The 24,115-nt window shown below is 44.6% G+C and overlaps 1 protein-coding gene across 2 annotated transcripts in view; it reads right to left on the bottom strand.

Annotated features, from left to right (window-relative positions):
• Positions 1 to 9,512: 9,512 nt before the first annotated feature.
• The window catches only part of TAF4B (TATA-box binding protein associated factor 4b), a 76,683-nt gene continuing 62,080 nt past the window's right edge, over positions 9,513 to 24,115 (bottom strand). For both annotated transcript variants that reach the window (XM_063326751.1, XM_063326752.1), the window contains exons 14-15: positions 22,646 to 22,765; positions 9,513 to 11,265 (exon numbers count right to left, since the gene is read on the bottom strand). In XM_063326751.1, coding sequence (XP_063182821.1) covers positions 11,098 to 11,265; positions 22,646 to 22,765 — 288 coding nt within the window. In that variant the 3' untranslated portion in view covers positions 9,513 to 11,097. The remainder of the gene's footprint in view (positions 11,266 to 22,645; positions 22,766 to 24,115) is intronic.

Genomic DNA, 24,115 nt, shown 5'->3' with positions numbered 1-24,115 from the left:
AAACAGTCATCGCAGGCCATTCTCCCTACCTCTCTCTCTACCTCAGGCAGTGCTGCTTTGGTTTTATGGTCTAGGCTACGTACATCTTTGAACTATTCAAAGCGGTGGCTCTCTCTCATTAAAGTCTGTGGGACAAAACAGAGATGCTGCTTCCTCACCACCTATCCCCAGGGAGAAGACTGCTTCTGGTGCAAGCAGCTGTTGTTCCCCAACATGGTAAGATGGGCGCTGGGGCTCGGCCGTGCTTCCAGGCAGCTCAGTAAGTGTGCAAGGGAGCGGCAGCGATGCCCCATGGCAGGGGAGAGCAGAGAAAAGAGGCAGGCTTAGGGGACTGGGAGGGTGGGATAATCATCTTGGGCTCCAGCATAGGGAGGATGGGTTCCTATAAGCACGTGTAAGCCTCAACTCCAGCCCGCTGGCGCTCTCTCCCCAGCGGAGGGCATGCAGCTTCCCCTAGAGCATTGAAAACATAGAGGGAAATACCCTTCAGAAATTGCCCAGATTTCATATTTGAAATTCAGACCACCAGTCTTGTGATTCCTGGAGATCTGATTCATGCTTTTTGAACGTGTGGGTTTGGCAATCCTGTGCTTGCACTTACAGCCATTTCCCAACCCCTTATTTTCCCCAGAGGTGTTCTTACTTTTCCCTTTTTCACTCTTGTATACATGAAATAAACTGCTCGGGGGTTAGGGGAGTTGTTACCGATAGCAAAACTCATCTATTAAATTCACAGTGAGCTGCTCACTACACAACAAAAAAAAAATCCCCCACAACTTTATAGTCTAAAATAACCACGGCGAGTTGGAGCAACTCCTCCCTGCTCCTGCTTTGCCTTGGGCAAGGGCTCCTCTTCCCTAGGAGCAGCAGGAAAATGCTGTCCCCCCACCGCAGCTGTGCTGGGGGTAGCAGACAAGCCCTGGACCGTTGTGGTGGATGTGACCTGTCTGTCCCCTCCCCGTGTGCTTCTGTGGGAAAGCTGAGCCCCTGCCCCCCACCAGCTGCTCTGGGGAGGGAGCTCTGGGGTGCACACAGGCACATAAGCCCCTAGGAGAGCATCTAAGGGCCTTTCCTGGGTGTACAAAGAAGATGGTTTTATTTTGGGAGATTGTGAGAGTTTTGGATCCATGTTCAGCCAGGCAGCAAAAAAATCCTGTTTTTTCCTCTCAAATATTTTTTTCGTCCAGTCATGGGAGGGACTGTATCATCGTAGATATCAATAAGGGTCATAAGTACTACCTTAGCTCAAAGAAACAGTATTAATTATCTGAAGCCTGTGCTGAGCGCCATTGGTAGACAGCCTGCTGCTGGCACGACAGAAGGCAAAACCCCACACCCATGGGAGTGGAGACTGTTTTCCATTCCCTGCGAGGGATCCCTGCCCACTTGAAGACAAGAGCAGCAGTCAGGGAGCAAAAAGGAACCCCACTGAGAAGACAGAGTTTGCGGGGTGCCAGCCCTGAACTGCGCAGCAGGGCCAGGCGAGGGAGGTGCTAGAGGATGTGGCCCTGTTTGTGGTGGCTTTGGGACTCACAGCTAGTTCCAGGAAAGGGTTTCCCTGTGGTAAATGTTAGGGAGGAATAAATAGCCCCTGCCACCTTGGGACTCCACTGCCTCAAGCGATGTGCCAAGGAGAGACTCAGAGGATGGCACATTGGGAAGGGGAACTACCAAAACTAGCTGGAGGGAAATCCCCGATGCAGGGCTTTAGCTGCCGAGGGGCAAGCACTTCCTTCTTGCAGTGTTCGCTGTGATGCCACAGAAGCCTAGCAACAGCAACTTTTTACTGGCATTGTAGCAAATCCCAGCTTGAAGGAGACATCCTAAAGGGAACAGCTTAATAGCCTAAAAGCACTGCAGCTGCCTGGGACAGCCCACCGCTTTTCTGCAGTAGGCGCACACAGGGGTCTAGAAAAGGAAATGCACTCCAACCCAGCTGTCCTCCCCTGGGGAAAAGGGAACCTGCACCCCTGATGGCCCGGGAGGCCAGAGATGACAGTGGAGATGTTTGCAGCCAGCACTTCTCAAGGCTCTCCAGAAGTCATGTCCAAGATTTGGAAGCTCTTGAGAGGGCAAGTGCAACAAGGCTCCTTGCAAGGGCAAGGAGCGACATTGCCTAGTCATTAACAAAGGTAATGTGAAGAGAAACTAACAGAGTCCTATTTCAGTCCTGTTGAATTTGATTGAATGTCTCAGCATGCATAGAGGGTCTCCAGGTGCTCACAATTTTTGCCTGTGCAGAGGACAACAGGTTTTCAATCAAGATCTGTGAGCCATTAGCCCAGACAAGTGGCAGCTGAGGAGCTGTTTGTGCAGGAGATGTCTCCTACAGAAGGCAATCAAAGCAGTGAGCCTCAAGATGGCTGGGAAGGGACAGTAGTCATCCAAGGAAAACAAATCATTTGAGGGGTAGGGAGGAGAACCAGAGCCGCCATAGAAGCTGAAGAGGAAGGCAAGCTTTTGGGAAGAGCAAAAGTGCCCAACAAACTGCAAGACGAGGGTGGGAGCACCCAGTCTGGACATTGCTTGGCTGTGAGCGTTTCACTTGGCTTTCACCTGAGCACAGAAGTTAAAGCCAGGCCGGAGGGGGCCTGAACGAAGCAGACAGTTCACCCTGTGTTTACAAATCATTTCCAGGGCTTAAAACACCAGGAAAGGGCAGTGGCCAGTGGCCAGGGATCCCAGCAGGGGAAGGCAGGCAGTGCTACAGCATATTTGTGCTGCAACACAAGAGCATGGGGGCAAAATACAAACCTAAGGCAGATGTGGGGGGAGAGGGGTGGTGGGAAGGAGATCCAACACCACAGAAACCAGGTGGAGGGGATGAAAGGCAAGAGTGGGAAAAGCCAAGCTGGGCCACTGCACCCCCATCTCACCCAGACGCATCTGGGGATCTTCGTTCAAAGAGCCAGGGAGTATGTGGGCCACATCCCGATGTCAGGAGCTCAAGCCCCTTATGTATGGCTTGCTGCCCATGACGGAGACATGGGCATGCTCGCCAAGAGGTGGTTTGGCAAGGAGACCTCCTCCACGTGGGACACATCTGAGGAGGCTGAACGTACAGTGCTGTGACGGACCAAGGAGCGCCCAGGGCGATCAGTCAGCCCAGCACGGGCTGAAAGCCCCCACAGCCAGGCCTCCCACCCACCCGCCTACGACCTCATCCTCTGGCCAAGAGCCACCGGACCCCAGCCCGGTGCAGGCCAGGGGCAGGGCAGCTCCGTGGGCCCCCGGCAGGCTGGGCTGGGCCGGGCATGCCCAGCGGCCCCCGGGGCGGTGGGGTGGTGCTGGCTCCTCTGGGCCCTCCGCCAAGCAGGCGGCTTTCCCAAGGGCGCCTCCGCCAGCGCAGCCCCACCGCCCTTCCCGGGACCGGGTCCCCAGGCAGCAGCTGCGGGCAAGTCGCTGCCGGCCCCCACCACCCATGACCACGGCCACTCATTGCCCCCGTACCACCCACCCTGCCCAAACCCCACGCTGCTTTGTCTTCTACATGCCAAACTGCCACCCAAGGCAGGTGACACCTATACGGGGTTTTAAATCCTTTCTCAAGCACAAACCTGCGTTTCTGAGGGGAAAAAAAAATCACCAAAAGAGGCAGCACACTGCCCCTGCTGCCCTGGGCTACGCCCCCCCCCCCCCCCCCCCCCCCCCGCTTTCTCCCTTGGGGAATAACACCCCTGGGGTCAGCTCGGCTTCCCCGCTCCCAGCCATCCTCGGAAAGTCATCTGCAGCTCTGTTCTGCAGAAAGTTTAACCTATTACAGAGAAAAAGCCTTTTTCAGGCAGCCATCTACCTCAGGAGGTGGAGGAGCCTCACGGAGGTATAGGGAGGTCTGGAAGAGTCAGGCCCCTGCAAAGTTTTCTTAAGTTTTGACTCGATCAAGACTATAGAGAAAAAGAAAAAAGAAAAAAAAAAAGAAGAAAAAAAAAGCCTCCTGACTCACTTTCTTCCCAAGACTGCCCTAGCCTAGGGCATCTTCCCTGCCTTGGGAAGTGTTGCAAAATTTGAGCTTGCCCTGGAGGTATCTCTCACTAATTACTGGATATCCTGGTTTTGTGTAAGGACACAGGCAGAACCTTCCCACAGGTTCTTCTTTACGCCATGGGAAAAAAAAAACTCGAAACGCTGATTTCTGTTTCAGCATCCCCAGCAGACTGCTGCGAAGGGCTGATTACCCTCTCGAGGGGATCTCTTTCTGGAGCCATCCTCCTCAGCTCTGGGGCATCGCTCACCAACAGTCTCTAAGAAGCAAGGAATTTCAAAGGCAAAACCCAACCTTACTTTTAATATTTGCCCTCTGTACCTGAAGTTTGGGTCACTTTCAATTTTTTTTTGCCCTGTAATAAAGAAGGCGAAAGCTTTCAAATTAGAAGCAAAGAGTCTGAGAGCTGTGTGAGATGAGGCCTGTTTGAGTTCGCACCGCCCGCCATCTGTGCTGCAAAGGGATAATGAATCGGCTGGTGAAAGGCAAGGTGCAGAAAATTACAGCCCTGGCCCTGACAAGAGGTAGCACAACTCTGATTACTACATCAGCTCGACGCAAGGCAGATGCTCACGCAGGCTGTAAGCCTCCCTCCATGGTTTATTCACATCCGTAGAGGAAAACCGCTTCAGCTCTGAGACGCTGAATAGCCCATGCTGTGTCTACACACCTTCTGGTATCTAGTGTATCTACACATCTGCTCATTCCAGCCTCTTCTTTCAGCATCAGTCAGGCCACCGACTCCCGTGGACAGCACATGTCCCCCTGTCCTACATCCCACAGTTCTTCAGCTCGGTGGCTGGACCACAGCACTGGGCTGCATCTGGCGATAATGCTTCTTGCCACTCCTTCAAAGAGAGATGAGATGATTACAGAGGGTTTCTCCAAATTTTAGGAAACATGAAGAACAAAAACTGCATTGAACAGGAAGCAACAATTTAAGGATTTCTTCCCCAAATAGAAGTTACCCAGTAAGTCTGCTTCATTAAATACGTAGCCTGCACATACATACCCACCTACTTTGATGGATTTTTTTTTTTTTTCTAGAAAGGGTCTTTTCTGTTGTTTCTGTAAATGAAAGTCTCTGCCAGAATGCACATAAAGGTATCACCGAAGCTCCTGAAGAGAGGAGCGAGCTCTGCTTTTAATCCTCTGAATACTTTCTCCTTTTCCTACCCTCCCTTCCTGAGAAGTCCCGCTGATCAGCTCTTCAAGGGAGTCTTTATTCTCTGCCTAATTTTGCACAAAAGGTATCAAAGGATTTTAACATATTAAAACGTGCAATCTCTTCAAGAATTCATCTCCTTCCTCCCTCTCTCCTTGTTGCTGGAGTTCCACACCTGGGAGCCGTTATAACTCAGCCCTTACAAGAAGTAGGGTATTTCTTTTAAAAAAGTTACTTAGCCATCTTTATACACACAGAGTACATGTATATTCACACATAATACTTGAAAAAAATACTCCCCCTCCTCCCTTCCAGCTTCTAAGGACAGAAATAAGAAACACCTTCAAATAACTGTAAATAATAAACCCCGTCACGCTAGACACTTCAAAGTGGAAGTGCAAATATCTCATAAGCTTGGGGAACTGCACATAATCATGAATTAGCTCACAAAAACAGATACAGATGATCTTTCAGATAATTTTTCATTTCAAACAGATTTTAAAATAATATTCCCTGTGATCTGTTAAAGAGAGTAACGGCTTACCAATAACTGCAGTTCTTCTAGGAAAGCCTGTGGAATGGGAGCATGCATGCCAGGCTGTTGAGAAGAAGATGACTTTTTCGCCTTGGCAGTACCCACGCAGAAGACCCTCACTTTTGCTCCCTCCCAGCAGGGCACAGCCCCGGGGGAGACAAGTCTTTCACTGCCACTACTGATAGGCAGAGCTCTAGAGAAACACGTAGTGGTCACTCCTGGGGCCTCAGCACAGGTCCTGATACCACTCAGTGTCCAGCTCCTGGGGTGCATCAAAAAGAGTGGCCAGCAGGTCGAGGGAGGTCATCCTCCCCCTCTACTCTGCCTTGGTGAGGCCACACCTGGAGTACTGTGTCCAGTGCTGGGCTCCACGGTTCAAGAAGGACAGGGAACTGCTGGAGAGGGTGCAGCAAAGGGCTACCGAGATGATTAGGGGACTGGAACACTTCTCTCGTAAAGAAAGGCTGAGGGATTTGGGTCTCTTCAGTCTGGAAAAAAAGACAACGGAGGGGGGATCTTATCAATGCTTATAAATACTTAATGGGTGGGTGTCAGGAGGATGGGTCCAGGCTCTTTTCAGTGGTGCCCAGTGACAGGACAAGAGGTAACGGGCACAAACTTGAGCATGGGAAATTCCATCTAAACATGAGAAGGAAGTTCTTCTAGGCGAACATGCTTTGGCAGGGCGGTTGGACTAGATGGTCTCCAGAGGTCCTTTCCAACCCCTATCATTCTGTGATTCTGTGAATCACGCAAGACATGGCTCTATACTCTTTCCTACTTCTGAGACAGAAAGTGGCTGAAGAGGGGACACTTGGAAGAGCTGTGGGACTGTGAGATGGCAGTTGGAGAACGGATGACTGTCTCTTACAGTGTCTCCAGTAGGTGTCTCTGCCAGGGAAACATCCCTTGGAAGGTCAGAAGTACCTACTGCTGCAAGGACCTTGTAGAAAACCCTTGATGAACTAGGACTTAATGGTAGAAGTCTTGCCCACCATGAAACACAAACTTCCTGTGAGAACATGGCCCCTGTGCAGAAAGTAGCAACCTCAGGCCTGGCATGGGCTGACCTGCACCACCACCTCCTTCCGCTCCTAAACAGCAATTCAGCTTTCAAGTCCAGGAAGGAGATCCTCCTTTTCCTCCCTCCTTCACAGCAAAAATCGCTTCAAAAGCAGGCTGTCTGGAGGCAATCTGTGAACTGTGAAGCTGGGGATCCTGAGAAGACACTGGGTAGCAAAGTTATCAGCTAACATGCTAGAATAGCTACAGATAGCAGGCAAGGACTGACCAGCTCCTGCCTATAGTAGCAGAGGAAAGAAGAGGCAGTAGGAACAAGGAATGATGTATCTGGAAGGAAAAGACAAGGTTTGTAGCTTCTTCCTTCAAAATGTAATAAAGCCAAAAGGGGTGCTCTCCTAGCTTACAAAAGGCCTGCACCAAGTGAAACACTGGTGTTGTGGCCTGGAGATAGGCAGCCTTCCTACCAGATGAAGGTAGGACAAGCCCCTGACGTGGTAACAAGCCCAGTACCAAGTGTGACAAAACAGAGGCCCAGTGTGCTACGTTCTTCAATCATGGTACACAATTTTGCACTTGTCAAAGGAGTAAAGCCTTCACCGCAGACTGCAGTTACCTCTAGAGCTGCAGGCTCCAGCCATGGGACTTTGGATAACAACGGCTGGATCCAGCTCTCAGAGGATGTTGTAGACATCACGTGTGCTACGTGCAGAGGGAAGCGTATGCAGCTCTTGGCCTCAGAAACCCAGCAGCCCTCATTTGGAAAGTTGCTGGGAGCAAGCTCATTTCATCAAGTCCAATCACTTGGACTGTCTGCCCCTTCAGGACATCCTTGTTTGCCTTAGTCTTTCCTTCTTCACCCCCGTGATTACAAATGAAGAGGAAAGCAAAGAACAGAGCAAAGAGATGAACCTGGAGAACAGCTGACAGCGCTTTTTGCCGAGCACAGTGCACTCACATGGCAGGACACAGGTGCCTAGAAGAGAGTGGGCCTAGAACAACTTGATGCAAACAGTAGCCTTAAGCTACTCGTGTCAAAGTGTCCAAGAGAGCGCACTGGCTTTGAGGAATCATCTAGCAACATCTCATGGGCCCCCACTACCTTCCTCATTAAACCTTGAACAAAGCTGCGGGGTGTGTTAGTGTACTCCGGCTAGTCTTCCCAGGGGGAGAAGGGAAAAGCTGAAGTCAAAGACAAGTGCAAAGGGCTGGATTCAGTGGTAGGACTTGAAAATGGCAATAAAGGGAAAAAGCAGCAGCTGGAGGAGAAAGAGTACAGGGCCCCTTTTGTCTTCACGTAACGCAGAAAACTTGGCATACTATGCAGCTAAGATAGTAGTAATCAAGAGGCAGCAACAACAGCTTTCGCCCCACAAGTGTATACACTGTTTTCACTAAAGGCAGAATACTCGAGTGGCGGGGATAGTTCCCGGGGCAGCTCAGGGCACCAGAAATAGCCACTAGGCTAGCAGGCCATCTGAACAGCAAGAAGTGCCTGGAGTAAGCTTTAGTCCCCTCACAGCATCAGTGGCATAGATGACTCTGCTGCTAGAGCCATCCCCCCAAGCACGGGGGGAACACGAGCATGCTGAGAACTAAGAGGCAAGGGAGGACGATGGCATGGTTTGTGTTCATCAACTATGACTGGGCTTTTGGTGTTTACCCAAAGAGCAGTCCGCCTTCCCATAAAGCGTAACAACACTGGGGAAAAGGCAGGAAGTGAACGCATGGTCAACCCCCCCTTAACTCCTCATGTGGCTGAACAAAGCCCAAGTGTCAACTAAGTGCCACTTTAGAGGACACTTGTTTTTATCAGAAGCCAAGTTGAGCTCAAATGAGAGGCAGGCTGAACCCCTGGGAGGGAGAAAAGTATTTTTAGCCCTTGCACCAAGGGCATGTCTGTCCCTGTTTGAAATTAGGCCTAAGGACCTGCTGAAAAACCTTTCTGAAAACATCTGCTGCTCCTTACAGGATAAAATTTTGGGGTTTGGGGTGTGTTTTGGGGATGGGGAAGAGGTGGCACACAAGGAGGAACTACTGGTGAAAGAGACAACTTGCTACGGCAGCAATGAAAGCATGCAATCTGCATCATAGGCAAGTCATAAAACCACTCGAATCATCTGTCATACTTTATGTATATCTATTTATCAATTAAGTTATTTTCTCCAACATTTTTCATTTGAAGTATCACACCGGTTTCAAGATGACAAAGAGGCAGGCCTACAAGCGGACACTCACCTTTGTTCTCCAACCTGCACTCAATTAATTGTGAGCTGCTTTAAAAATAATTTAGGACAATGCTTCCACTGCACATTGCTGAAGTCGGAGACTATTCCTGTGTTTTCACTTCCCAGAACACATGCAAAGTGCTCACCTCTGCCCAGCTGCTAAAAAAACAAAAACCCAGCCTCTGTGCTGACTGACTGGGGGAAGGCAGGCAAATGGGAGGTTGCTTTTCCTCCCTGGCCATTCCCCCTTCAAGTAATTCTTTTCTCTGTCACCTTAAGCTCCATTTAAAAACCTTAAAATGTAGATGTTTATCATTAATACATCATGTGGGGCGACCGTGCCTATTACTGTGATGGGCAGATAGCTGGGGCTCACTCTCGAGAGACACGCCATTAGTCATAGGGATGACAGCTTCAGACGCTGAATCTCTCACGTAAGGAAACGAAGTTATCGATTTATTATTTTTAATAAAATAATTGCTTTAATGCAGTATTTAAAATAATTTTAAACATCTGATCAATAAGATACAGTACACAAATATGGAAAATGCTGCACTTTACATAAAAAGTAAAGCTAAGCATTTAATTATACAAAACAATTTTGCCTGATGCCATCAATATCTTGCAAACTATAGCTTAGTCAGAGTACTGCTTTTCTTTTATATATATATATGCTATATATACATATATAAATAATTTACAGCATTCATTTACTAGATTTGTTTACTACTGTTCCAACAAAAAAAACCCCAAAAAACATAACCAATGCACAACTTACTGAGTTTGGCAACTATCTGCAGTGGTTCTGACGGTGGAGGGCGTTTGAATCATCACTTCGAGTTTTGAAGTAGCATGCCAAATAACCATAGGAAGCTTGTTCCTTAAAAGAAAAAACTTTCAGCAGGAAGCCATTCAAAAGAGTTAGTGCCTTTCCCACCGGTCCTAGGAACTAGCCATGCTATACAGCACTGCGTCATGGGAGGCAAAAATGTTTGGAGGCTGGGGAGAAGGGTGACCCAGACGGCTTTCCTTCCACCACAAAGCGGTCTTTACCAGCAAGCAGAAAATCTTTGAATCTCTTCTAACAATGTAAATAACCCGGAGTCATCCTCCTCACTGAATGGAAACCAGGCAACTGTCTCAATACTTTCTGTTTGGGAAGTTTCCCTGTTATACCATGTTAAAGTATTAAATCTGTATTCTAAGTAAAGCAGTGAATCCTGTGCGTTGCAACCTCTGCTTTTCTCCTTAAGAGAGACTCCAGCTGCAAAGTTTCAATGCAGCTCAAGTTTTCCCTTTTTTGCAGTCAGCACAGGTTGCTTTTGTTCATTTCTTTCTACATCTATGCTCAGGTTCAATGCTATTTTTTATATCTACAGAAAGATAAACTGTTTCTTCTGTTTACCCTTCCTTTTCAGGTTCCTTCACTCCTTGCGAAACTCAAGTTTAGTAACTCCAAATTTTCCCCAAACATCGAAGTATTCCCTAACTACACTGTCTGGATGTACTTCAATCACAAGAACGACCAATTTGGTCACCTTCCCTCAGACACCTTCTCAGAGGAAAGGGGGGAGGGCAGTTGAGGCAAGGTGGGGCAAGAAAGCACCCCTCATTCCTTTTGCTTGCTACTTTGGTCTCCACGAACAAGCATCCAGTAGTAATTCTAAACCCAGAAAATTTAAGGAGATGCTGAGTGAGACAGGCAATACATTAGCATGTTGACTGACTGCTGGTTCATGATTAAATACAGTTGCCATGCTATGCAGTGCCTTTAAAGTGTTATTTGTTTCCCTAAATAAGGTTGGATTAGGAGAAGGCACTACACGTAGAACAGATGTTGCAGACTCTGGAGTACTGAAGCAAGTGACACACATAAACTAGGTACACGTATCAAGCCCTCAGAGCCTGCGAGTCAGTGAAATGCAGGCAGGTAGTCAGAGGTGCTTGTGTGTGCAGCTCTGTTTTCACTGGTTTACAGACTGGTTTAAGCCAAACATTATTAAAAACCCTACAGGTGCTAAGTTAGGTATTTAATAAAAATGTTTATCTGTAAACAGAAGTTATCCTTACAACGGATCATTTTCCAGAAATTGGAATTTCAAGACAGTGCAACAATGCTTCAGTGTTTTCTTTGGCAGTAGAGAGCAAGGTGAAATGTAAATTTAAATCACTTCAGAAGAGCACGGTACAAGGTTAGAGAATGCTTCATCTCCCTCTCTTGTTCCATGCAGAATATCAAGTCCCTGAGACAGACACGGGTTATTCTTGGACAGAGCAGCTGTTTCGTAAGGCCAAAACCTGATGATCCAGGAGCAACTCCATTGCGATTCGAACCCTAAATGGAGCGGGAAGAGAGAAAAACAACATTAGAATTCCATGTAAATACAAGGGGGTTTTTTTAACCACATTAGTTGGATTATACTGGCTACTTGCATGAGACTAGCTTGCTGATGTTTGGCTTTACATGTTGAAAACGAGCACTTCAGAATTCCTTGCAGATCAGATACTTTAAAAGACAATGCAAGCACTTGCCAGTTGATGGTTTATTTCAGTCAAAGCAACCAGAAAATTCTATCTTTCTTTAAACCTCTATTATTATGGTAAGATAAATAACTCTGATTTCACTGAAGTCATACTGCACAGACACTTCCACTGAGAAAGGACAAGCTAACTCAAAAATGGTACTACGATGGTTCTTGTGCAGAGCCCCAGGTTGCGCAAGGTTCTTACTCCCACTTGCAAACACCCAAGCTCCAGACGTTCCCACCTCTTCTTGAAGAAAACCATCACTGCAAATTGGTTCTGGCCTTGAAACACGTCCGGGAGGAACTCCTGCCCTGGCCCTCACCTGTGAATTGTCCTTTAAGGGAGCAACAAACACACAGAGTCGAATCATCCACATGTTCGGAACACTATCCGAGCCTATTCATCGCAGTCGGCTGCCTCACTTGGTTATGAAAGCACAGTTGGTAGAAGATGATGATGTTTAGTAGTTATACATTCAGGCTACTGGAATGAGCAACCCCCACGCATTCCAAAATGCCCCAAGATTTATTATTAGGGGCGGAGAGGAGGAAGATTACCAGGAGCTGCACAATAGACTGGCTACTTATCTTGGAGCCAATCTATGCTACACAGCCAGTCTCTTATCACTACTGGAGGGTTCTCGGTAATGAATGCAATTTGTACAAATATGAGTGCTCAGTCTCTGTAACTTCAGCAAGGCAATGCCTGCCAGCATCAACACCAATTGGAGACGGTGTTGCTCGGATGCCGTGTTAACTATATCAATTCTTACCCTAACACTCTCTGCAAGACTTCAGCAAAATGACTTTGCCCACTTTGCTTAGAGAAATCTGGTTAAAAGCCCCATATGTTAGAAACAAATACCAGTGCTGGACTATCTATAGCAGTGAATGCTACTGTTGTTAGGGGGAAAGCATTGAAATTTATTAAAAAAATAAAGAGATTCACCAGAGAGCACACACTAACCACAGAAAACCCAGGGCATGTTGCAGAAATGGAAGCTGTATTTCTTACTAGCAGCATGCAGGGTATTCAGCACCATTTCATTTGCTTTACAGTCGATACTATTAAACACTATGAAATGCCATCACTTGAAATTTTCAGTTTGTTAAATGGCTTGGAACAAATGCGTGCGTGGGGAAGACTGCTGGCCACATCACACAGAGAGGGCACTGCTGTCCTGGTAAGACACAAAAGGGTCACAGTTCAAGTTTGTCATATGACAACCCTGAAGGATCCAGGGAAAAGATAGCGCTGCAATGCAGCTGCCAGCACGGGTTGAAAAGGAGGTCAATCCAACAGGATGCAGCAGAAGGCCTGAGGCAATGTTATAAATGAAACAAACCCCAAGGGTTTTCAGTAACCCAGCAGCAATGTCCTTTATAATTCAAAGAACTTTCTGGAGGTGAAAGTATTTTCTCTCTAAATACTCATTAGACTAGAAGTCTTACCTTTAAAAAGAGACCAAACAAAGAGACCTCAATCCTGCTCGCTCCCTTACAAAAAGGAGGCAGGCAGCACAAACCCCCGAGCCTGCTTTGGAAGCTGTTGGAGCTGCAAGATGCTACAATAGGGCAGAAGTGCCAAGCTGCCCATGTTTGAGACAGAGTTTTTTTTATTCTTAAATTCTTACCCATCATGCCCAGTGCAGAGACGCAAAGTGATGTTATGCTGTAATATCACTCCCAAAGCCAAAGCTTTTCCCCGACTCGTGTTTGCAGCCAGTTCATACTTCTCAGTTTCACGGAGCATCACACCGGCTTATCAGAGCTACTGAGTACAGCATTTCAGGGGCCAGGAGCTCTTTCACTAGGTACTGAACATATCTCAACCAACAGCTGCTACCACATCCAAGTTAAAAGAAAAGGTCCTTCTCTCAAAGTGCATGATGGTTTAAAATTAAAGAAGCCAACAGACAGCCTAGGTCATTGCAGTCCAGACTGGGACTGCGTTGGGGAACTTACTCTGAAATAAGTTTATACGGGGATGAGCACTAACTCCTTTTGGATACTGTCTCCTGGTCTTTCACAGGTTTGTTTTGGACTTTGGACCAAGCAGTGGAGGGTGATGTACTGCCTGTCTTTTTGTAATAAAAGATTTAGAGAACCAAAAGTGAAAACACTTGAAATTAAGATGCCATCTGCACATCAAAATGAACCATCACGGGTGCCTCTGTTAATGTCCGAGACCTTATTTAAGAAGTGCCCAAGACTTCAGCTCTCCAGCTGCCACAAGGGACACTTTAGGGGAGGTTCCTCTGCTGCTCAGCTCTCAGAGCCTCCTCTTGAGCAAGTTCCTCTTGGGCAGCAGGTCAATCTTGTCCGGCCCCAGGCAAACAGTCAGCAGTCCTCTCCTTTACAGCTCACATATCCCTTCCTGCACAGAAGCTCCCCCCACGCTGCGTCTGAGACCTTAATAACCCTGGTGAGAACAACACCAGCCTACTCCTTGCTCCCAGACATCTCTATTACATTCCTCCCAGTTGGGCATCGACTGCTTGTGTCTTGCTATTTTGGGGGATTCTTCACTGCAAAAGTCTTCAGCCTACCCTAAGACAGCTTTGTGAGCCTCTTCTGAGGGAAAGTGAAAAATGCTGCTTTTCAAACAGGCCACAGACAACTACAAAGATAAGTGAATATAGAATGCATCCCTGTAGAACTAATTCTAGCAAAGGGTACTGCAACCAGCCTGCACTCCCCTTCTGAAACATCTCATTATTAGTGCCTTTATTAGCAACTTCTTTTCTTCTTTTTTCATTTTCTCTCTTTTTTTTTTTTTTTTTTTTTTTTAAATTTATGTTATTTTAAATTGGTAATGAACACTCCTCCACAGGGAAAATGTCAGCCCTATCCTGAAGTTCCTGCCTTTCACTGGACGCCCAGTACCACGTTTTCCTTCCAAAAGGAGAAACCATGTGGAGACATGCAGCCCAGGAGGGGTAACTACCAGCATAAATACTAGCAGTCAATCCAGGTATCAACAGCTGACAGACCCTGTTCATACGCCAGGTAAGGTACTGCAGCAACATGGCTCTGCACCACTGGAAACCACCCTTCACAGTACCGAGACCACCAGCTGGCTTAAAACCAGCCCCAGGAGGTCACAACAGCTGCAGTCCTGCTTCTGGCCTATCCTCAGAGTCAAGTCAAATCAGCAACTTTGCCAAAGCCACACGCTGTCACCCTTTCTTGATCCTCAGAGCCTTTTACGTACACCTGACAGAGATCAGTTACTCTCGTTGATCTTGGCAGCAGAAGACATTATGGAGCTCCTGCTGTAGTCCCACGCCTGTCATGCAGCTAGTTTTGTTGACAGGTTCCTCCCGAAACCTGTTTTAAGATCTCTAGAGCTCTCTCCAGTGGCTGGACCGAGAACTAAATACCAACTCTCTCTGAAAAAGCGACAGTCGAGTTGATACAGAGGCACAGCTCACAACAAGCTCTTCCTTTACCAGAGCTACCATCATCACCTTATTTTTAGTCTTCAAGGTATCTGGAGCATGCGATCTACAAGTCTGGATCGCAGGTTCTGACAAGGGTATCAAAGTTGCTCAGAGCTAGTCTACAAGCCCCGATACAAAGCTCAAAGAGGTCAGACGACACCTTCCTTCCCACCAAGTCCAGGTGAGGGTCAGTGAGCTGTTCCTGGCAGGGTACGTTCTCCCTTCTCAAATTCAATGGCTTCACACAAATCGCATTCAAAATTTTAAACTCTTAAGAGGGGGACACTTTAAGGGAGCAACCCATTCAGTCAAGTGTTAAAAAGTCAAGCCAAGAGTTCTCATTTTAATTTTTGGTGTGGCACAAATACACCCCAGTCTCAGAGCCAAGATCCCAAGAGAGCGAACTGTCATGGCAGTTCTGCTGCACATTATAAAAATACCACCAGCAGAAGGAAGCAAAGTCATGAGACAGTTTTCAATGACATCTCCAAACACTGAACAATTACAGCTGCGTGCAGCAGAGACCTTCTTGGAAAGTGGTAAAAGCATCTCATGAATCAGAGCAAAAGCATCTGGGCAGCCCAGCAAAAGCAATCCAGCAACCCCCAGCTCTGTCACCTGTGGTCACACTGGTATCTGTGATACCTAGTGTACCCTGTACATTAGTTTCCCAGCTGTAAGATACGGAACACATTCCTGTCTTACAGGAGGAAAAAAGGGTTAAAAAGCCATTAATGAACTGTGGAGTGCTCAAACACTCTCCTGGGTCTCTCCCAGGAGCGAGGAGGAAGGAAGAGACCCTGCTAGAATTGTGGAAGTTTTGCTTGTACAAATAAGTGCATAATTTAGTCCAGAGAAAACAAAGTGAAAAAAGTTGATATTACGTTGGTGACAATTCTAACAAGCCTCACTCAGTCTACTCGAAGTACTTCCACATTCACAATACTAAAAATACTACGTTACTCAATATTTATAAAAATATGATATTTTTAAAAAATAAGGTTGGTGGTGTTGGGTAGTGGTTGTTTTTTTGGTTCGTTGGTTTTTTAAACATTGTAGACCATTAGGTTAGATCAAGCCAATGTCTGAAAGGCTCTATTTCCAGGCTGCTTCTTGTGCAGCTGAAAACAAACGTGTATATTTATGATGTTATCCACTGTAGTCTACAAAAAGCGTCACGAAGCTGTTCTCTGTTATATAGATCTGGCACTATTCAACTACGCATTTTTCCTCAGATTTCATTGCAACATTCCTACAAGTCCTTTCAAATGTAGGCAACAACATGTTTTACATATTGAAACAAATTACTGCGAATGTAATGTCAGTTTATTCACTATTATGCCCAAGATTCATGTACGCATGTCACTTCGTATGGCTACATCAGATGCTTAATCTGTACCTGGAGGTAATGAATACTATACAAATATGTCATGTTAGTTAATAGACAATTATTAAGCTGAAATTTTCTGGCTCTTTGCCACATCATTTTAAGCAATGTATTGTCAACTAAATTATAAATCTCTTGACCCTTCACATGTCATCAACATTTGCGCATTACCAATATGTTCAGCCTAAAGCTACAATGCAATTAGTCATTTAAATTGCAGATATCTTTCACACATAGGAAGAATTAAGTTCATCTCTAACACAGAGAAGGCACGATATGGGCCAATGAACTGTATTTCTGAAGAGCGTGAATGGCAGTCGAGAATATTTTTGCCTATTTACATGGGAAAAAATTCACATCAAGTGTATGGCCTAGACTGACAGCAGCCAGGAAATTTAGCGCTGAAACTGAAACTCTCCAGCTGACAGGGCTGTGCTTAGGTCGTGCAGCAGATAAGTAAGATGCTGAAGCCACATTTTATAATTCTAGTAACACTTTTAGCTCCCCTCTTCCCCAAAGGTATGACCACGCTGTAGACTCTTCGACTGGCCTGACAGCCTGAATAAGAACCAGAGACTCAAATCAAGAGTGTGCATATGTTAAGCGTATGCAAAATAGAAGAAAGAAAAACCCTCCTGTATCACTTCAGACCTAAATCTCAAAATGGGCTGGAGGAAGGGGTGATAGAGACAGAGACACAAAGAGAAAGAGAGGGAAACCCCCCAAGTGCGGAAATAGATTTTGTAGCCTGACTCTGAACGCCTACTTACATGCAAGTAGTATAGGTCCATTTTAAAGTGATTGCTCTTAAATTCATTTTCTGCAGCTTTTAAGAAAATATTTTAGCAGACTATCATGTACCAATGCCAAGCACCAGCCAGCAGCCTCTCTGTGCCCCATGGATATACAGGGAGCTGCAAACCTATCATCCATTCGCTACAGAGCCAACTTCAGCATTTAATTCACATTTAGACACAGTCACATCTTTAATACCAATACTGAAGTTGATGAATTATGCTAGTGTGTCCTCTCATCAGAAGAGCTCATGGCCAGAAAGGCGGCCGTAACTTCTACAGCTACCACTTATAAGAGCATAAAGCCAGATACCCCTTAACTACCACACATTCCTCCCACAAACGCCAAAAAGAGTGATTTGATTGTCACACAGTGGAAAAACCAAAACATCTCTCTTCCCCAAACATTTGGAATAGTTGTCATTTTCTTTCATTCTGCAGAAAAGGACTTGATGCTTAAAAGCTTGGTTCTTCCCAGGTCAGCCTAAAGAGCATTTCCAAAGCTTAAACATGCACCACATACATATAGAATATGTCTGATCAACTTGCATACCGGCATCCTAAGCTGTAAAGCAAGAAGGATAAGTTTAAGTTCTGCTAACAATGATCAGATGTGGCAGAGACCTTGGCCCAAAAGAGAAGACAACACGCTTGCTTTTTCCACCCACAGTCAATACTAAAAATGGAACAATGACCAGTGTGGTAAACAAGACATTTCTCCTTGCCAAATGTCTTCCCAGAAGGACAATACAAGCTTATTTGTGGATTGCTGTATCAGAAGATGTGCATCACCTCGGAAGTATCGCGTTATTTTATGCATGTTGGAGTTTGACAGAAAGTACTTGAATGCCTCTGCACTGACCCCAAGATACCAGCTGCATCATTTACTTCTGTAGCAGCTACTTGCAGTAGCCTAAGTTTCCGCAGCAGAGCTAGACTATGGGTGGCAAGGCAAGACTCGCATGTACTAACAGAGCAGCCAGTCTTGGTGGGGGACAGAACAGCCACAAGCAGTATCTGGAAGGAGGAAATTTCCTTTGCCATCAGCTCAGGCAAACAGAAAAAAAAGACAGAAGATTTAACCCCGAGTAAGTCAATGTGACCAACCCGGAAGAAGGCAAGTGAAGGACACACCACCAACAGCACTTTGGGGCAAGACAGACTGCAGCATTTTTTCAATTAGTTAACGTGTTATCATTGAGCCAGAAAATGGATCATAAGAAAGCAGTCTTCCCCAAAAAATTACACAGAAGTGCAGGCATCCAAGTAAGTTTTCCTCTATAAAGCAGAAGAATGGTCCAACCACAGTCTTCAGAAGCTGACCATAAGAGTAACTGCTAACTCCACTTTCAAAAACGTATCTAGACTTTTTCTCCTCCCTTCTGATGTGTGATACGGCACAAATATACTGCTCTCAGTTCAAGACCAAAGATGAGCTGAGACCCGGGACACCTTTGGATAGAAGGAAAGAAAGTTTACGGACTCATAACTGCAGCCTGTTTCCTCACAGAAAAAAAAAAAGCTTTAAATATCTGCAAGGGTTTTCAAACTTCTAAGACTCCAGTTACAGTGAGAATGAGAGAAAATTGTTTCCAAAATAGCTTTGTCATCAGAGAAGCAGTAAAACTTAATCCAAAATAATCCTTGACTATTTCTCAGCATTGAAAGCATTATGGGGCATGTTACCAACCAATAAAAACTATGAAACAGAACACAGAATCGGGAAAGTAAGTCTGTGGCCTCAAGTTTATTTTTTTCTGATTTGTTTTAGAAGCGTTCTCAAGATGAGTTATTTTTCAATTCTTCCCACCCTTTAATTCATTACTGTTCACCACACGCCCCCCCAAAAAGGAAAAGAGGTGGGTAACAAATACACAAATCCGAAAACACATATGAATGAAATCCAAAGGACTCTCCCCCTCATTGTATCCAGAAGTGTCCGGAGGGACTAGAATGAGAGAGATGAAGATATTACCACCTCTGGAATACAAGTAGCACCAATTAACACATTTTCACAATAGAGGGGTTTTCTTACAAGGGCTTTCTCAAATTACTCTTTCTGAACAATACCATTCAAATGTTAAGTCCTAGTGAAGAGAACATGTAAAACTACCCAAACCAGTGTTTCCAACCAGAAGGGGGAAAAGAATTCCCATTATACTGATGTCTTTTTTTCTCCCCCTCCCCCTTTTTTTTAAATTAGCTTACAGCATTAGCCTTATTTTTTCATTCCATGATCTTCATGGATTTGCACCTACTGCTATTTCAAGTTTAGTGATACATAAGCAATAATCATGGCAAGATATTGTTTACCCTTTTTATATTGCTTTTAGGTCCAATCAGTTGACAGATACTCCTCTGGGCAAGAACCTTTTTCTTTATTTGCTACCTGCCATGCTATAAAATGATGTGGCTGATGGTAAGCAGGCTTCCAGCTGTAAAGAACGTGCTCACATCACCACATGTTCTAGTTTCCAGATTAAAATAATCCTTAATAGGTGTCCTTAAAAGACCAAGTAAAGAAAGCAGAATTTCAGAGAACAAGACAGGATGAATGTGCAGGAATCAGGCAAACAACTATCCCAGGGAAAAGACTTTCCAGAAGACGTGGCAAAACCAAGTGGCAGAGTATGGAGGAAGCAGATACCTAGGGCTGAAGAACCATCCCAATTAAATACATATACTCATTTGTGAAGAAAGGAAACATGGTATGCTACGAAAATGCTGTTCTTAGCCCTTCACACTTACTGTTACTGCAACAGAAGGTAGCAGATACATACCAACCCACTCAGCTGAGTTGCACTCTTCCAGTACCCATTACATTTTGGTACTGAATAAAGAAAGGCAAATATGTAACAAATTTGCTTATGGAGTTTCACTTTTTTAATACATACTGTAACTGATTATTTCTTCCCTGTCTCCCCAAATACCTTAGGGCTTCAGTTTACATCAATAATGGCTTGAAACAATTCCTTTCCTTTAATTATTGTGGCAGGTAAAGATAAAAAGAAGCTGAACGGAGTCAACTTTGCTCTTACAGGGACATAAGAGACACAAACATTGCACAAAGAACATTATCCAAGGAAAGTTGAAGTCTCAGTTAAAAAAACCGAACACAGTTAGCATCAGTGATTTCATTCAATACCGTCAAAGTATCATTCATATTCAGGGACAACTCATTCCACCATACCCATCTACCAAGATATTAGGCTTTAAAAAAGAAAAAAATGGTCGCAGGAGTATTATGCACAGATTTACTCCTTGCCATTGCATAGTCAGGAAGTTCTGACATTTAAGATTACTTGAGAGCAAAGCTGTCTGTGTTTGCAATTTGAAATGAGAAAGTACATCCTGCCTGTTTAAATTATTCTCAGACAGGTTGCCCCAAAAGATGATTTTAAAGATGCCCGAATGTGTATCAGCCTAAGGCCATATTGTACTTGCTTTCAGTTTCAAAGACCTCCTTTCATCTCTGAAGAATGGAATGTTGTTTACTGCTCAGGATGTTTTGCCATGTTATCATGAATGTATTACAAATGTTCTGCTTCTTGAACTACAGAGTGTTTGTCAAAACCATTCTTTATTCTACATGAGAAGTCTTAAGCCTTTTATAAATCCTGCTCAGATATATTGGGACACTTAAACGTCTAAGTCTAAACATCCTTCTCAAGTATGCTACCTTGCATAATTTCACAAAAAACAAAAAAAGTCCATCGAGAATTGCTTTCTGGTAGCATGAAGCTTAAGTATTAGGCACTGGAATGCAAGATCGCATGCAAGAAACAAAAGCAGTTTCACTGGCAGAATTACTTTCACCTACTGCCCTTGCAATGCAGTCTAGTTGCAATTCTCAATCTATATGAGAAGCACCTTAAAATACAGCAGGTAAATTTGTTGCAATGATATGCTGTCAAGGCTTATCGTTAGTTTTAGGCACGTTATGTCCATGTTCTTTTAAACTGACAATTAAATAATGGATCACCACCTTTGAATAGCAACATCGTTATCTGTCTCACTTTGGCACAACCTCATGAAGTGCTTAATAAAGCAGACACACCGCAGACGATGAGAAATAACTGAAAAGTACCTAACAGGCAGACTTGTTAAATATTCAGAAACAAATCCGGCAATAATTACAGAAAACCACTACGAAGAACAGGAATAGTTACTCGATAGAAGCTTGGGTGAAGATGAGAAAAGGATGAGGAAAACTGTTCTTGTGCTAAATTCATTTTTTCAAGTTTTTCCAGTGGTATTGTAAAAAAAACATAACTACACCTTCAGCCTCATGTGAAAGTGTATTAAAAAACTTCAAAGAACTGAAGAATAGCTGCTCAAAAGCTGGGAATGCTGCTTTCTGCAGCTTCTTTAGATACAGATTCCCTCACTTCGTTTGTGGTAAACAGGGAGCTTAAACGCTAATTGTGTCTCCATGTCAGGAGGCAAAAAAAAAAAAAAAAAAAAGAATTAAAAAAAATATCAGAGAAACAAGTCTACCTCACCTCCATAGAGAGGTCTCTTGTCACATTCCAGGCTGAGAGAAAACCTACAGGACAGATGCCACCACTGTTTCAGTTACACTGCAAATAATTGAGCTTTATACAAGGTCCTTCCAGACTCCGGCATACAAAAACACCAGAGTATTTTCAGTCCTAGCATCTATTTAAGCTTCCTAGGCCATAAGCATGAAAAAGACTTAAGGTTTATCAGAAAGGACAACTTTACCACCACTTCTTCCACACAAGAGTTACTTTTTAGGTGACTGTTCACTGTTCTCGGGTCACAAGCCAACCAGCTGTTGAGCAATGTTGATGCGTCGTACGAAAGAAGGGCAAAACTGGCAACAACACTTGAATGACAGCCCACAACACATTTCTCCCATCTCCAGACAAGATGAACCCTAACAGAAGTAGGCCGTCAGTCTCCTTGGAAAGAACTTCTGCAGCCCCATAAGCTTCCCAGGTCCCAGAAATAGTTAATCTCCAACACAATTAAGAGATTTCTTCTGACCACGATTTGTTAAAAGCACTTTCAAGGCACTTTTAAAATGCAGCATGAGCCAGAAAAGGTGACCTGGCTCATTGCAGGAACCGAATGGTCTAGCTTTATTTATTTATTGCTTTTTCAGGAGGATCTAGCCAAGGCAAACTCACAGTATATTTGAGAGTTACGCATTGTGCATGGAAAAAAGTCCACAGCCAAATGTCAAAGTAAAAGCCACTTCAAAACCCACCCAAACCAACTTCAGCTGAGGGGCCATGACAACCAGCTGCTGTGGAAGACCACCATGTTACCCTCCACTGCAGACACAAGTTTCTCCGAGTTATCATTTCATTCAAGTCCTTTACACACAATGCTCTTATCCACAGTTCTTCTTATACCACACAATTAAACATCCCCATCAAATTTACCAGAAACAATCCTTCCAAGCGTCAAACACACAGACTAGTTTTCTTACAGTATGTAACCAGCCATTTTGTGTAAGAGAATTTTCACTTCTTCCAACAGGGAAAGATAAAAATAATTCAGTACGAAAAATACAACAATATGCAAGTCATCTCCGTACCTCCAGCCCAGGTTCAATGCTTGATGAATCCAGTGGTCTTTTCTTCCTTGGTCCAATGGCTGCCAAAGCTGTGAGGTTGGCTTCCCTCTGTTGCATTTGCGCTAACTCCAACTGTTGCATCTAATTTAAAAAGAAAACATTTATATTAATTATGATATACAGTATGCTAAAGGTCTGGGTTCTCTTTATGGCAACTTCAGACAGCTCTGTGGTCCCTAGTGAAACAACGTATTCCACAGCATCTTTTCCTGTCTGTCTGGACTCTTTTGACAGATTCCAATACTCATTTGTGCTTAGAGCCTTGAAAGGCTAACGGACCTATAAATAGCCCTGTGTAAGTAACACTTTTTATGGAGACCACATTGCAATATCAACTCAGCTTTAGCAGGAGCCTTGCTGCTGGTTCCTCAGCTCATAAGCTTTGGCATTTCTGATTAACAGAAATATTGATCAGAACTGGTTTATGAAGCCGGGTAAGTATTTAAAAATTGAAGTTAGCAAGTTCTGCAAAGTGGGGATATTCTTAATTCAAAATCTCAATCACAAGCAAGACACTCAATTTCTTCATGCTGTATTTACCTGAACTCAGCACTCAACATTGCCACTCTGAAACATCTTATTATCCAGCTGAACAGGATGCTGCCAGTTCACTGATATTCTTTCTTTCCCCAGTACATATTTTAATCTTCAGGCATATCTGAAGCAAGTTAAGAGATACACTGCATATATTTATTTTCACTCCTCCTCCAAAAACTGTTCAACACAAAGAAACCCTTAAGAAGAAAAACTACCTGTGTTAGGTAAACTTGGGATGGGAGAGAAGCCCATACTCAAGAGGATTTAAAAAAAAAAAAAAGTTTTTTCTCTCTGTATTTTGAGGTACATACTACTTCATTCTATTCGGCAACTATAGACACCAGCTGCTCTAGAGCTCAATCCAGTCAAGTCTAATAGATTTACTAGCTTTGATTGGCCACCTTGCTAATGCAACCACACTGCTTTGCTTTCAGACGCACCAGCTGCCCATCTTAGAGCATGGGTGGAGGGGAGCGCGCTTGCTCTCTGTGGAGAAGGAAGCTTTTCTATTTATTCGGGTTGAGTTTGTCCTTAAACACAAACTTCTAGGTTTGATGTCAGTACTTAAATAATCTGACATGCAACTAGAACAGCTCCTTAGCCCATGCTCTTCCCCACTCCCAGGACTTAAAAGATCTGTTTGGATGGGAATTCTCCACATTCATGCATGTCCATGTCTTCAAAGAAAGTACAGCCGTGGCATGGTAGCAAAGCAACCAACTCTGCTCCCCTCCCTCAAATCATTAAACTCAACCCCTACCTCAACCCCGCAAATCATTAAAAAAAAAATTAATTGGAATTCCTCATTCAGTCAGTACAGGTATTTTGCTTATTAAGCTTGCAATATATTATGTTTTTGCTTGCTTTTCAGCTCTCAAATATCCTACTTGGAAA

The sequence above is a fragment of the Chroicocephalus ridibundus genome, chromosome 2 (genome assembly GCF_963924245.1).
Source record: "Chroicocephalus ridibundus chromosome 2, bChrRid1.1, whole genome shotgun sequence".
NCBI lineage: Eukaryota > Metazoa > Chordata > Aves > Charadriiformes > Laridae > Chroicocephalus > Chroicocephalus ridibundus.
This window is presented reverse-complemented; position numbering and strand designations above follow the sequence as displayed.